At 41.3% G+C, this 16367-nt stretch overlaps 1 protein-coding gene across 2 annotated transcripts in view; it reads left to right on the top strand.

The window, feature by feature from the left end:
- The window catches only part of adamts17 (ADAM metallopeptidase with thrombospondin type 1 motif 17), a 197663-nt gene that overhangs the window by 5089 nt on the left and 176207 nt on the right, over positions 1 to 16367 (top strand). For both annotated transcript variants that reach the window (XM_062963439.1, XM_062963438.1), the window contains exons 2-3: positions 5363 to 5736; positions 11450 to 11615. In XM_062963439.1, coding sequence (XP_062819509.1) covers positions 5363 to 5736; positions 11450 to 11615 — 540 coding nt within the window. The remainder of the gene's footprint in view (positions 1 to 5362; positions 5737 to 11449; positions 11616 to 16367) is intronic.

Here is a 16367-nt window from a genome sequence, read left to right as displayed (position 1 = left end):
GGTAAGCACAGAGACCTCCAAAGACCAACCCTAAGTCTAAAGTTTAGGACAGGGGCCAGGTAAATGACCTTGGAGGGCCCCGGGCCTTAGTTTGGGGACCCCTGGGTTAAGCAATGGTACTATTAGGTGGATCTGGAACTGGTTCAGCAACCCAAAGGGTGCTTCTTCGGCAGAAAAAATAGAATGCAAAGATACAGAATGGGGGACGCCTGGCTTGACAGCAGTGTGTGCGAAAAAGACCTTGGAGTCCTCATGGAAAACAAGTTAAACATGAGCCAACAATGTGATGCGGCTGCTAAAAAAGCCAACGGGATTCTGTCCTGCATCAATAGGGGAATAGCGTCTAGATCCAGGGAAGTCCTGCTCCCCCTCTATTCTGCCTTGGTCAGACCACACCTGGAATCACACTGTGTCCAATTTTGGGCACCACAGTTGAAGGGAGATGTTGACAAGCTGGAAAGCGTCCAGAGGAGGGCGACTAAAATGATCAAAGGTCTGGAGAACAAGCCCTATGAGGAGAGGCTTAAAGAGCTGGGAATGTTTAGCCTGCAGAAGAGAAGGCTGAGAGGAGACATGATAGCCATGTACAAATACGTGAAGGGAAGTCATAGGGAGGAGGGAGCAAGCTTGTTTTCTGCTGCCCTGCAGATTAGGATGCAGAAAAATGGCTTCAAACTACAGGAAAGAAGATTCCACCTGAACATCAGGAAGAACTTCCTCACTGTGAGAGCTGTTCACCAGTGGAACTCTCTTCCCCGGACTGTGATGGAGGCTCTTTCCTTGGAGGCTTTTAAGCAGAGGCTGGATGGCCATCTGTCGAGGGTGCTTTGAATGCGATTTCCTGCTGCTTGGCAGGGGGTTGGACTATATGGCCCATGAGGTCTCTTACAACTCTACTATTCTATGATTCTATGATTCAATGGTTCCTCTTCTTCTTCCTGGAAAGAAGTGACTATTTGATGCCATGAAGAGGGATCAATCCTGGACCTAGTTCTGTACAACGTCTTTATTAATGACTTGGATGAAGGTTTAGAGCAGGGGTCCCCAAACTAAGGCCCGGGGGCCACATGCGGCCCATCAAAGCCATTTATCTGACCCCCACGGTGGCAGCTCCCTCCTCCTCCGCCTGGTGCATGCCTTCCAAAGCTTTGCTTATTTATAATGGTATTTTAATTATTTTAATTAATTATTAAGGGGTGCTTTGCTAGTGCTTTTGGTGCACAAAGGCAGAAGGGGGTTGGACTAAATGGCCCAAGAGGTCTCCTCCAACCCTCTTTATTATTATTATTATTATTATTATTATTATTAGTGAATAATTTTTTTATTTTATAGTGAAACATAATACATTGAAAGTGGTGGAACAATACATCAATAGAAAAGTGGGAAAGTATCAAGTTTATAAATTTATTTATTTATTATTTAAACTTATATGCTGCCACTCCCCTAGGGCTCGGGGCGGCTTACAAGAAAGGCTAAAATCTAACAATTTAAAAACATCTTTAAAATATCTTTTTTAAAAAATCTTAAAAACACTCCCCCAATATTATTATTATTATTATTATTATTATTATTATTATTATTATTGACAGAAAGACACAGTATAACACAGCAAACGGGATATATGCTGGATTTCGTATCATAAAATGACAAGTTGAACACTTCCTAAATGTCTAGGATTGTGATTATTATTATTATTATTATTATTATTATTATTATTATTATTATTATTATTATTAACATTGAGGCTGGGTAGCCATCTGTCAGGGGTGCTTTGCTTGTGCTTTTGGAGCACAAAGGCAGAAGGGGGTTGGACTCAATGGCCCAAGAGGTCTCTTCCAACCCTCTTTATTATTTTTATTATGATAATGATGATGATGATGATGATTATTATTGTATGCACAGCATCGTATCACAAAATCACAAGTCGAACACTTCCCAAGCGTTTAGGACTGTGTGATGTATTTTCGGATGATGCGCGCAGATCCCAGCAGGGTGGCCTTTTGCAGTTGGCAGATCCTAATTTTGTCAATGCCTATTGTTTCCAAATGCTGGCTGAGATCTTTTGGCACCGCATCCAATGTGCCGATCACCACCGGGACCACCTGCACTGGTTTCTGCCAGAGTCTTTGAAGTTCAATCTTGAGGTCCTGATAGAGACTGAGTTTTTCCTGTTGTTTTTCGTCAATGCGACTGTCACCTGGGATGGCAACATCAATGATCCAAACCTTTTTCTTTTCCACAACTGTGATGTCTGGTGTGTTGTGTTCCAGAGCTTTGTCAGTCTGGATTTGGAAGTCCCACAGTATCTTTGCGTGCTCATTTTCCAATACTTTTGCAGGTTTGTGATCCCACCAGTTCTTTGCTGCTGGGAGGTGGTACTTGAGGCATAAGTTCCAATGAATCATTTGGGCCACATAGTTGTGCCTCTGTTTGTAGTCTGTCTGTGCAATTTTCTTACAGCAGCTGAGGATATGATCAATGGTTTCGTCAGCTTCCTTGCACAGTCTGAATTTGGGGTCATCAGCTGATTTTTCGATCTTGGCCTTGATTGCATCTGTTCTGATGGCTTGCTCCTGGGCTGCAAGGATCAGGCCTTCTGTCTCCTTCTTCAGGGTCCCATTCGTGAGCCATAGCCAGGTCTTTTTCTTCTTCTTCTTCTTCTTCTTCTTCTTCTTCTTATTATTATTATTCTTATTATTATTATTATTACAGCTGGTAGGGTTTTAGGAATTGTGGGAGTTGAAGTCCAAAAGACTTGGAGGGAGGACCGAAGTTGGCCTTCCTGGTCTACACTCTTGGAATCGATGCCATTTGACACCACTTGTAACTGTTGTGGAAGCTGTAATTTGAAGAGGAGCTGCACTCTTGGACTGCATCAAACAACAACTCCCAGGATTAATACCATTTCACACCGCTTGGACTGGCACCTTGCTATGCAGTCCTGGGAGTTGTGGTTTGCACTCTTGGGCACAAAAGGCCTTGTCCAATGACAGCTTCCAGAATTCCATTGCATGGTCATTCCCGCCCAAGGGGTGCCAAAATGCACTAATCCCACAGTGTAGATGTCACTATAGCGAGCTTTTTTTAAAGCATCCTTTAAAATGTTTTTCCTTCCTTCTCTTCTTTTTTCCAAAACCAACAGCATCCAATGCAGTCATTATTCCACTCCTGTGATCATTTCTGCGTATTTCCCACCTCTGTAGCATCCAGATCCAGATGTTAAGCAGAACTGTACACAATATTCCGAATGTGATCCCAATCTGGATTTGTGTGAAGGCAACCTGATATTGGCAGTTTTATTTTCTGTTCCTTACCTAATTAAGTCCAACATGGAATGTGCTTTTCTTCCCCAAAAAAACATTTGACAGCAGCGGCAATCCCGAGAATCCCTTATTTGGTCATTTGCTGACAGCTCAGAGCCTGGAAGTGTGGATGTGAGTTTATACTTCAACCACTTTACGCTTGTTTGCTCTGATTCTCATTTACTGCCCATTTCCCTGGACTGTAGAGATCCTTTGGAAGTTCTTCACAACCTGCTTTCTTTCTTGCCACCCGGAATAATTTACTATTTTTAGTGAAGGTAGACACCTCACCTCCCTCCAGATAGTGTGCAAACAAATGGGAAATAATCTGCTTCCGGAAGAGATCCCTGCTCACGTCTCCATATTAGAATTATCCATGAAAATAATAAATAGTGACTCGTCGTTCCCACTGCCTGTTTCCAATTTCTTTAAGTACTCTTCTGTGCCTAAAATTGAAGTGAACTCATTCTTGCCCAATATTGTTAACAGCAGCCAAGTTGATTATTTTTAATTACTAGCTTGGGGACCCGGCGGTGCCCGGGTCATTTAAGAAAGGCATTGTTTGCCTGTGTTCCAAATGTAGTCTGTATCCAATGTCAGCTAGGTTCAGTGGGTGCGGGTGAACTCCCAACTCCTATATGCAAGTCCCATCGTCCAGTGTCCATCCCCCTCCAAACAGTGCCAGGATATAGAATAGGTCATGGGGGCTCTATGTACCATGTTTGGTCTTGAGCAGTCATTTGTGTGGGTTGTGGTGCTCTCAGGAAGTGAGTGAAGGTATTGCAAGTCCCATCGTCCATGGTCCATCGTCCTCCAAACTGCACCTGGGTGTAGAGTGAGTCATGGGTGTTCTCTGTGTCAAGCTTAGTCTTGATGAGACATTGATAAGGGTGACAGTGGTCTTGGGAAGTGAGTGAACATACTGCAAGTCCCATCATCCATGGTCCAAGCTCTTCCAAACCTCACCAAGATGTAGAGTGGGTGATGAGGGCTTTGTGTACCAAGTTTGGTCCTTATTCATCATTGGTGGGGGTCACAGTGGTGCCGGGAAGTGAGTGAAGATACTGCAAGTCCCATCATCCATAGTCCCTCTGCACCAGGATGTAAAGTGGGCCACCCTGCACCTGCGTGTCAAGTTTGATACAGTTTCGTCATTCATGGGCATCACAGTGGTCTGTGGGAGGCGAATTGGATGAAGGTACTGCAAATCCCATAATCCTTGGTCCATCCTCCGCCAATTGCTGCAGCATGTAAAGTGTGTTATTTGGGATATGTGTGCCTGGTTTGGTTCAGTTCTGTGATTTGTGGCAGTTGCTGTGGTCTCAAGAAGTGAAATAAGGTACTGCAAATCCCATCATCCTTGGTCCATCCTGCCCCAATCTACACCAGGATGTAAAGGGGGTCACAGGGGTTCTGTGTGTCAAGTTTGGTATAATATAATATATTTAGAATTGTATATAATATACAATTATATGTAATATAATAATATAGTATAATATAATATATATAGTCTATGATAATATATTTAGAATTGTATATAATATACAATTTTATATATAATATAAATATATATATTGAATTGCATATAATATACAATTATACAACAGTCATGCCAGCCACATGACCTTGGAGGTGTCTATGGACAACGCTGGCTCTTTGGCTTAGAAATGGAGATGAGCACCAACCCCCAGAATCAAACACGACTGGACTTAACGTCAGGGGAAACCTTTACCTTTACCTTACATGTTCATACCAGTGTTTCTCAAACTCTGCTCCTCCAGGTGTTTTGGACTTCAGCTCCCAGAAATCCCAGCCAACTTACCATCTGTTAGGAATTGTGGGAGCTGAAACCCAGAACATCCAAAGCAGCTCAGATTGAGAAGCTCTGGTTTATATGCTCTAGTCCCGGCAGTTCAGGTGAGTCTGATTCAAACAGAGACCTTTGCATTCAGAAGGCAGATGAGCAGGTATGCTGTTATTTCTTACTAAACCTAGGAATGAGGATATTTGGAGAGTTATTTTCACCATTTCTTTCTCTCCCTCTCTCTCCCCCTTCACAGCCAGTGATGATGTCGAGGTGGTGATCCCAGAATGGGTGCCGCAGGAGCGGATCCATTTCCTACAAGCCGAAAGGAGCCAGGTGTGGGGAGGCCGGAGCCGGCGTTCTGCATCATTCGACCCCGAAGAGGAAGATGCCGAAGCTGCGCTCTTTATTCGCCTCCCTGCAGGAAGTGGCCTTCACCTGGACTCCGACCTCTACCTGAGCCTCCGTCCGAACGCACAGTTCTTGGCACCTGGGTTTTCAGTGCAGGAAATCCCTGAGGACCCAAGTGTCGAACGCAATGCTGGCGTGGATCGGAGTTGCTTTTACACGGGCCACGTGCTCAACCGCAGCGTTGACTCCTTTGCTTCGCTCAGCACATGCAACGGGCTGGTAATTGTCCTCATGTCTTTGACCTGTGTGGGTTGTGTGAGGGGCATGCATGGATGCACAACACATTTATATTTATTGGGGAGTCAGAGTTCAGAGGGAGGGAGAACCCTCTTGCTTGCTGGGAAGTGGAAAGTGGAAATCGAGGGTGCTTTCCAGCCATGCTAGAAAGACAAAGCATCTCTCCTTTGGTATCATTTTCAATATCGGTGCAGTGGGAACTGTATTAAACATTGCAGTATGGGGTGCTAAAGGATTAGGAACCTGGCTATCTATCAAGCATGTCCTTTTCCATAATTCACCACTCCATCTCGCCCTATCCAATAATTGGCCTGCTATTACACTATGTAACATGATTTTCATTCTTGGATTATAAATGTCATTTCCTAATCGGTTCAGAAAAGGCAGAGGAACGAGAGACCAAATTGCCAATATCCGCTGGATAATGGAGGAAGCCAGGGAGTTTCAGAAAAACATCTACTTCTGCTTTATTGACTGTGTGGACCATCACAAACTGTGGCATGTACTTGGTGGTCTGGGGATACCAAGTCACCTTGTCTGTCTCCTGAGAAATCTGTATAAAGACCAAGCATCCCCAGTAAGAACAGACCACGGAACAGGAGACTGGTTCAAGATTGGGAAAGGAGTGCGGCAGGGCTGTATACTATCGCCCTCCCTATTCAACTAGTATGCAGAACAAATCATGCAATGTGCAGGTCTTGACAAATCCAAGGCTGGAGTTAAAATTTCTGGAAGAAACATTAACAACCGTATGCAGATGATACCACTCTGATGGCCGAAAGTGAGGAAGAGCTGAGGAGGCTTATCACCAAAGTGAAAGAAGAAAGTGCAAAAGCTGAGTTGCAGTTAGTCAATAAAGCCAGGTAGAATTGGAGACAACACAGACTTCTCAAGGAAGATTAGGAAGCAGGCCTACTGCTTTGTCTTACGATTTCGTAACCAATGAGCTTTGGGTGGGACGGAGACCAAAAAAGCAACTGTGGGCAACTCTTTGTATATCCTGCTTGGAGGATCTGAAGTCAGCATTGCTCCCACGTGCAAATACTCCATTTAAAAATATATTTTTCTCTCACACACACTGTGAAATGTGTGAAGCTGCTTAGGATAAATAAGATCACGACAGAACAGGAATATAGCTGGAATAGCTAAGGTGTTCTGGAACAAGTAATTCATGAATGCAGCAAAAAGTAAAGTGTTCCTCATTAGTAACATGCTATTAACAGGGTTTTTAAGAGGCAGAGAGAAAGAAAGCCCTACCTATCATCCTATTATCTCACTGTGGTCTTCTTCATAATCAAAAATATATCATTCTTATCCTACATTGTCTTATTCATAGTGGATTGAATTTTCTGGATCGCTTAGGTATCTTGTTACTCTAGACAAGAGATATTTGGACATGGTTTATCTCCAGCAATTTTCTGCTGAAGGCTGAGGCATGTGTGGCCAAGATAAGCAAAACAATGCACCCAACAATGGGAACGAACATGCCTTAATCTCGGCCGTGATGCGAAAACCTGTCGCGTCCTATGCTTTGACTCAGAAATATCTTCACTGCGGTGAACTGCTTCCTTGGCAACTTTCTATCTCCTTATGCGTCGGTGTCAGTTTTAATAGGAATCCCATCTGTGGGAGAACAAAACTGCGGGTTGTTTGGAGCAGCCGCTACATTCATGACATCTGTGTGCCATACATAAGTAGAATAACATAGCCTACACAGTAAGTAAAGCACAAAATAAATAGGAACACAGACTTGCGCATGGCATTAGCCTACATCACCGTTGGCGAAAGACAGATAGCGGGAGGAGTGGCATGTCCTGCAAAGGAGCTGCAATGCTTGGGATGCAGGGTAGAGAATGGGGCTGCCTAACTGGGCCCAGCAGCTGGCATCTGGAAGGCTTATCCAGATGTTTAACAGACAGCATTAACTTTTCTGTTCACAATGTGGGGAATTGCACAGATACGATCAGAAGTGTCCTTTGGTTTTGGCTCTTGTCTCAGTCTTCAGAGCCTGGGATGCCCTTGACCCCCAGCATTTCACAAATGTAAACTGCGACTTGTGGATGAGTAACATCAGAGGGCGATCAAGATGCCCAAGATGACGAATGAGGAAATGCAAGCGGGCAAGCTACGTTTCCTTTTCCTGAGCCCGCTAGGAAGAGTAAGCGTCCCTCCTTTCTGCTCAATGCCACCTTACTGTGTTAACTGAGTGCAAGCTGTGTTTGCACTTGAGCTCGGTTTGCAGCATTTGCAGTAAGCTGGAGGCAAAGGAGGAAAATGGGAAGGGAAGAGAAAAACCGGGACTTTTAAAGGCAGCTGAAAAATAGGATGACGGAATCAGAGGTTTCATTTTTAAGTTGATACAAGTGTCTCAGGTGAGGGATGGAGACAACAAAAGACAAAAACTCCTGGATGTTGATATTGTGTTGCACAGGTTATAAATAACAAGAGCTTTCGTTTGGATTTGGGAAGCTCTCCATGTATCTGAGGAAGTAGCCTTAAGGGTGCATCTACAGTCTACAAGGCGTAGAGCCTTTTCGGCCTATGCTCCAATTCTGTGGAACTCATTGCCTCCATATGTTAGAGCAATGTCGGAGTTGTGACCTTTTGTAAAAGCGCTCAAGACTTGGCTGTTTGGTTGTGCATTTAAGTAAGCCAGATCAAATTTGCCAAATAGTCACTATTGAATGTTTTTATGTTGAATGTTTTTATATTGTGGAATGATATTTTAAATTGTAAGTCGCTCGGAGCACTCTGGTGGAGAGCGATTAATTAAGAAATAAAGTGAAGTGAAGTGAAGAATTAATGCAGTCTGGCACCACTTGAACTGCCATGTCTCCATACCCTGGAATCCTGGGAGTTGTAGTTTTACAAGGTCCATAGCCTTCTTTGCCAAAAAGATTGACCAATATCAGGATTGGTCATGTTTGTGCATCATCACAACGCATTGCGGAGTACCAGGACTATTTCCATCCCTTCCTCTTTTCCTCCTCCTCCTGCTTTGAACATTGAAATGGAGGAGTTTATTGAATGAGCCGCAGTTTGCATTGTAGAATTGGTGCATGTATAATGGAGGCTCTCTGCGCCATTAACTACATAGGCAGCAAGCAAGAGAGGTTATTGATATTCTTTGGACTCTCAAATCGTTGATTTCCTCAGTTTGATGCACCAGGGAAGCTTGGTCCAGATGCATAGGCTTGGATTGCTGCCTTGGCACAAAACGGTGACTCGTATAGAATCTTTTTTGCAAGTTTCTTAATTGCCTTGGCAATTCAACTGCCCTGCCTTTGGAGGTTCCAGAAAAACGACGGGTCTCCTTATTAGTTGGATTTCTCTCCCCCCAGTGTCCAACCCAATTGTGTCATGCTAATTGCAAAATGGGAATTGGGTTTAATAACATCACAGCAGCCCTTTGGAAACCGGCACGTTAATGAATCCTGAGCCCCTCTGCAGGTGTGGATGCCCTCCGGCAGGAAAGCCTTCGAAACATGAAAAGTCGTATTTGATGGGGAACCGAAAGCCTTGTTATTTTCCCCATATGGCTTTGGCGTTTTGTGAAGGATCCAGGCTTCATGTTGGAGTGCCAACTCACCCCAGAATGTGAATCGGGGCAAAAAGTCCATGTTCCAAAGCATGCCTCACCAAAAGTAAAAAGTCGAAATCCCCATCGTTTTCTGTCTTGGCTGAATTCTCCCCAAAATGCTCATTAAGCGGAAATGGGAATGTAAGTCTGTAGTCATCTTGCAATGTGAAATGATGTGAGCGAGACCAAGCCGAGGAGTTGGTGAAGACAAAGACTGGCGTGTTGTGCGTGGGGGGCCTGTGTAATTTATAACACATATGTAATGTAGATTGTAAATCACATTAATGTCGTTGGCTGTTCCACATCCAAGCGCTCATAGTACGTACGTGCAGAGGACTTGCTTGGGAGGGTGCTTGGCTGATGCAGAGCTGTGTTTCGTTCGTCTGAAAAAGAAAAGCATTCTCGAAATGTCTCTCCTTTCCTCTCAATCTGTACCCATCTGGTGCGTTTGCAACCAGGGAAAGAACAGGTGGAGAAACAGAAAGAGAAGAGGATGAATGAAGCCACTTTGGCACATCTCCACACTGAGATATGTTGGAGTGTTCAATGATGGTCAACCAAAGTTTTGTTACAATGTTGTGTACAGAGCCTGGGGCTTTCCCCAGCAGTAAAGATCACATGCAGTTATGATAATAGACATCTCTAGGTTCATTATCATTGCTGTATCTGATGATGCCATCCCTAAAATGCCATATCTCTTCAACCAGGTCGTATTCCAGCTGAAGTTTTTCCAAAATGTTCCTGATTTGGGTTTTGGGAAGTGGAATCTGCTGGTCTTTCCCAGTTATGAGATGCATTGAGAACAGTCAGATACTGGAGAGTCTCCTTGAAGTCTCAATGCATTCCAGTATCCTGTCAATGTCATTTTCCAGTATCCTGATTTATAGCTTTTTGAAAACATTTCAGTCAGGACACTGTAGCTTTTGGGGTCTCATTTGTTAATGATCATATTTATTGACTGTAAGATACCACCAAGTTCTAAGACATTGATTTTGAAGCTTCAATTTCGAGGGAACGATGACTGTATTTTCAATTCAAAAACGCAGCCTGATTTTGGAGCTCTGATTTCCAGGGAAGAAGAATTTTGTACCATAATAAAATGTTTGTTGTTGTTTAATTTGCTTCTTTCGATGCAATAGGCAGGATTTTAAAATCATTTATTTTAATGGGACGAGCACAATCTCTAAGGACTTCTTTCCATAGGGAGAGCAGATTTCTCAAATGTGTTGGGAATCACCCTGGACTACTCAAGTCTAAATGTAGTCAGATAGATGATACAGTTAGATTGAGGGAATCCTTTCCCCGTTTCCAAAGCATGCCTAAATAGGCTTTACTGTGTTTCACTCTATCCTGTTTATGTCACATCCCTTACTTTGAAGTTAGTAGAAATGTGAATCTCTAGGGACACTAACTTCTCATTGGTCAGAATGTATTTTATGGCCCCAATAAACTGGACCATGAGGTTGGAACCATTTTGGTTCTCTCTTCTCCCTTTGTTCTTCAAGCTAACAAGCAGCATCTTGCTGTCTCTCCTGGCAAGATGTAACTATATAGATGTTTGTTATTTTTCCTTTCTTATTTTTCCTTAGAAACCAGTCTAGAGTAGACTAGACAGCTCCCAAGCCTTTCTATCTATAATGGAATTCTTTTTACCTGAATAAATGTTTTTGAACTTTTACTGAGACTCTGCAATCGATTGCCATCCTAAGCTGAAAGGCTTCTCTTTACTCACCCCGTGTAAGTAACTGTTGCATTTGAAAGCTTTTGCTTTTGCTACTCTGTTGCATTTTGGTGGAATCTCCCCCAGAGAGGGTTAAATTGAGTCTAACCACTCAGAGATTACCACAACAAAATGAACTGAAACTGTCATGACAGCACAGCATGCAATTTTTTTTAAAAAACTGCAAATCTAGGATTGGTTCTAAGGCTCAGCCCAATTTTGGAGCTGCATTTTCAAATCGGTGAAATGCAGTCACAACTGCAAATGTGCAACCGGCTTGGCTAATGATTTCATAACCAACAAACACGATGCCAGCCATTGCTTGTGTTTCTGCTTGCTGAATTTTCTAGATACTCTGATATGATTCTAAGAATGTTTTCTTTGTTGTTGGACAGGTTGGCTTGATCCAGATTGGGTCGGAACAAGTGCAGATACATCCGGTGAACACATCGGAGACATTGTTTGATGGGAAGGAGCACTTCCTCAGGCGCAAAAGGTCTGCACGATCCACCCGCCCTGCCCGTCCGGGGGTCCCAGGTGAACACTGCAAAGTGGTAGCAGGTGAGTGTGCGGACATCAATGTGCCGACAAGTAGCATCCTTGAACCCATGGTGGCTAGAGCTGGGCATTCCAGCACTGTAGGTGGGACCTGGGGATGACACATAAGGTTGCTTGTCCTGTGTAGTTTTGGGGCAGCCAAAGGAATGTGCATGGAATTTATTCCATTTGTGTTCCAGGTTTATGTCGAATGTCTTAAGGGTCAAATTTACAAGGGTTGGCTGGAATAGTGGCAGGGATCCAAAGCATACAACTGAGCAGATAAGGGATTGATCCTGGTGTGCAAAAGGAGCAGGCATGAAGATAACACTGTGTTACACCATGATTTTTGTTTCTGGGTTATCAATGTCATTTCCTAATTGGTTCTATCATAAAAACATGGGGAAAGTTTATTAAACTGCACAATGTTTGCCTTTGCTAGAGGGACATCCTGCAGCACGTTATATTATCATATTACCGTATATACTCGAGTATAAGCCGACCTGAATATAAGCCAAGACACCTAATTTTACCACAAAAAAACTGGGATAACGTATTGACTCAAGTATAAGCCGAGGGTGGGAAATGCAGCAACTACGGGTAAATTTCAAAATAAAAATAGATACCAATAAAATTTCATTGATTGAGGCTAAATGTTTGAGGTTAAATGTTTTTGAATATTTACCGTATTTCAAAGAAAAACAATAAATTAGCTCTATAAGTGGAAAAGTAGGGGCAACAAAAACAATATGGTATCAACAATAACCTAATAATAATAATAATAATAATAATAATAATAATAATAATAATAATAATAATAACAACAACAACAACTTTGGATCCCACCCTATCTCCCCATGGGGACTCAGGCCGGCTTCCAACATAGTAACAGGCAAAGATTCAATGCTTATATAAACAATGCAGAGCTAGATACAGATCTATAATTATAGATACTAATTTCACATATGCATTTCCCCCTGAAACGTTTGCAAATCCCCCCCTCTATGTATGTGTGTGTGCATTTCCCCTACAATATTTTAAGCCCCATATATATATTCATATCTATCTAGACATGTCTATATATATTTGTGTGTTCATTTCCCCCTTGTAATATTTCCAAGCCCTATATATAGGTAGGTAATAATATATTTTTATCTATCCAGACCTCTCTCTTTATATAGATATTTGCAGAGACTTGCAAACATATGAGGGTAAATTCATATATAAAAATAATGTATATGTATGGCTACAGATGCACAGGTACATGGATCTATATGTATAAAAGATTTGCAAAGACCTGCAAACATATGAGGGGAAAATTCATATATAAAATTAAGATAGATAGATAGATAGATAGATAGATAGATAGATAGATAGATAGATAGATAGATACACATATAAAGGTACTTAGAGATTGCAAAAGCTTGCAAGGGGTTAATGCTATATATCTGTAGGAGAGTTTAACAAATATTTCAGGGAAAAATGCTTTCATAAGATTAATGAATATATATTTTTCTTCTTCTTGACTTGCAAGGGTGTCTCTCTTTTCAAAACATTCCCTTGATTAAGAGCGAGAGAGGCTTTGCAAAAGTAAACACACTGATAAGGGAGGAGAAGAGAGAAATAGATCACATATTGCAAGCAATAGCCTGCAGGCCTTGACCTTGACCCAATTATAAGCCGGGGGAGGCTTTTTCAGCACATAAATAAGGGCTGAAAAACTCGGCTTTTCTTCGAGTATATACAGTATATTATTGTGTTGTTATAATTATATTTATTATATTATATAATTATAATATATTACACTGTGTAACACAATTTTTGTTCCGGGATTATCAATGTCATTTCCTAATTGATTCTATCATAAAAACATAGGGAAGGTTTATTAAACCGCAAAAACTTTGCTTGGTGGAAGGGACACCCTGCAGCACATTACGTTATATTTCTTGTTTTATTATAATTGTATTATATTATAATTATATATAATTACATTATTAAATTATTATATTATCCTATGCAACACAATTTTTCTTCCTGGCTTATAAATGTCACTTCCTAATTGGTTCTATTATTAAAACATGGGAAAAGTTAATTAAACTGCAAAAACTTTGTTTTTGCGGGAGGGACATCACCCTGCAGCATATTATACTATATTATTATATTAATTATTATATTATAATTATATTTATTGTATTATTATATTATAATTGTATTATGTTATTATAACTATATATTATTACATTATTATTATTACCCTGGAACCGGTTGATGGTGCACACACACATCTCAAACCAGTTCCAGGATCCTGACTGTCTGCACAACGATTTGCATTTTGCCATGCGATGTGCTTTACACTTTAGCATGTTGGTTCACATTAAGGGCTTTCTATCTATGTATTTTTTTTTGCAATGCATATGTGTTTCAATTATTCTGTAACCCACCTTAAGCTGTGAGGAGAGGCAGGTAAGAAATACCGTATATACTCGAGTATAAACCGACCTGAATATAAGCTGAGGCACCTAATTTTACCACAAAAAAACCTGGGAAAACATTGACTCAAGTATAAGCCGAGAGTGGTAAATTTCAGAAATAAAAATAGATACCAATAAAATTACATTAATTGAGACATCGGTAGGTTAAATGTTTTTGAATATTTACATAAAGCTCAAATTTGAGATAAGACTGTCCAACTCTGAGGAAATCGTTATTCTCATCTTCTTCAATCTAAATGTGCTTATGTATCCTTTTAATAATAATAGAGTGAAAAAATACATGTAAAAATAATAATAATAAATAAATACAGGAAAATAATACATGTAGTAATAAATAGAGTAAAATAATAAATGTAATAATAATAAGATCAGAGTGAAATAATAAATGTATTAATAATAATAATAAATAGAGTAAAATAAATGTAATTGTAACACCCCTAGGCTGCGTGAACACTGGAAACCAACACGGAGGCCAGTAAACAATCTAATATCTTTATTAATGCAATAAAAGAATAAAACAAAAGTATGCCGAGTATATAGTCAAGCAATTGTCTTTTTAGGAAAGATCAAAAATAGTCCAAATAAATGAAGTTATATGTCCAGTATTAGAGTCCAAAATCTATAATCCAATAACCGAAACACACTCAAACTCTTTGGAAGTTTGAGTGGGGAAAGAGCAAGGATTCACAGGGAGATTCTTGAAGTAAAGTCCAGACAAGGATTCGAGGCTAGGCAAGGTAATTCGTGGTGGATCTGAAACGCAGTCCAAACTTGATCTGGTGTGGAAACGCAACTCCCGGTCTACTCGTGAGTAATTTCACCGGAGGGCTGCTTAGAAGCTCGGAAACAAGGGATGATGTTCTTCTTTGAATAGTCACGTTGACACCGCGATAGGGAAAGCTCAGTGCAGAACTTTTATGGAAGTTCAAGAGCTTCCCCCAACAGCTGTTTAACTCCCCAATTCTTCCCAAAGAACGAAGCTGTTTCAACATCGTACCAGATGTCTGCCTCCCCGAAACTTCCCAAGGGAAACGGTTTAATCACCATCGTCTCTCTCCGCTAATCTCGCGCTTTGTCTTAGAAACTGCTTATGGGAGTGATGTGTTTTGAGAAAGGCCTTCCTATCAAACACAACACTTTCCGGGGAACCAGGTTCTGTGTCAAGGGCGTCCCTAATTGGCTCTGGCACGAAAATGTCAACAGGGGACATCTGGAATGGAACAGAATCTTGCTGAGATGGACGAAAGCCCAAATCCTCTTCAGTTTGATCTATGATGGCTGCGGGGTCATGGGCCAAAGGTCCCTGAAACATCACAGTAATAGTAGCAACAATAATAGAGAAAAATAATAAATGTAATAATACCAATAATAATAGAGAAAAATAATAAATGTACCATATATTCTCAAGTATAAGCTGAGCCAAATATAAGCCAACCAAAACCCTCACCCGAGTATAAGCCGAGGGGGGCTTTTTCAGTCTTTAAAAAAGGGCTGAAAAACTAGTCTTATACTCGAGTATATACAATAATAATAACAACAACAACAACAACAACAACATTTCTTGTTATTGTTGTTGTTGTTATTTCTGTTGGGCCATCCCTTGACTTTTCTTGTGTCCGCTTCAAGAGCTTAAAGAGCATTGTGGCATGCTTTCATGGCACGCGTTGTCTAGCCCCTACATTTGGGAGAGAAGCTTGGAACTGCCTTTAATGGTACACTAATAGGCTTAGTGTATTAATGACCTAAATGACTGCTGTCTGGATTCATTTTTTGAAAAATGTGTGTTTAGAAATAAGTCAGGGGGAGTGGAAAGGAAAGCCTTAATGGGCCATGACACATGCAAGAGCCTCTCTTCCTTATGGCACGGTGCTGGGCCCAGGTGAACTTGTTGCAACTTTCCAAGGGCTTTTTGGAGAATCAAAGGCTTTGTTAAAACGTGGCACCTCTCCCCATAAGCAGAAGGAAGTGACGGGCCAAAATTCCATAACACGCTGCTGGTTTTTTAGAAAAATTAACTGTCAAAAATTGATGCAGGTGTCAGCTAAGTTACCCCAGAACAGTGGCTAAAACCATAAGTGTCAAAAGGGAGGCATCTTTTGTTGTTCTTTGCAATTTGCGTGTCATGTTTTTGGACTAAAGCCTCAAGAACTTTGGGGGAAAATTCCCGGCATTTGTTTCCTTCTGATGCACATTTGAAAACAATTACAAGACACATGTGCACAAAGCTCCTTTTATGTAATAGGAGGCTGTAATTGGTCGGACAAAAGTATACTCATCGATTTAT

Source organism: Anolis carolinensis, unplaced genomic scaffold, assembly GCF_035594765.1.
Source record: "Anolis carolinensis isolate JA03-04 unplaced genomic scaffold, rAnoCar3.1.pri scaffold_11, whole genome shotgun sequence".
Classification (NCBI taxonomy): domain Eukaryota; kingdom Metazoa; phylum Chordata; class Lepidosauria; order Squamata; family Dactyloidae; genus Anolis; species Anolis carolinensis.
This window is presented reverse-complemented; position numbering and strand designations above follow the sequence as displayed.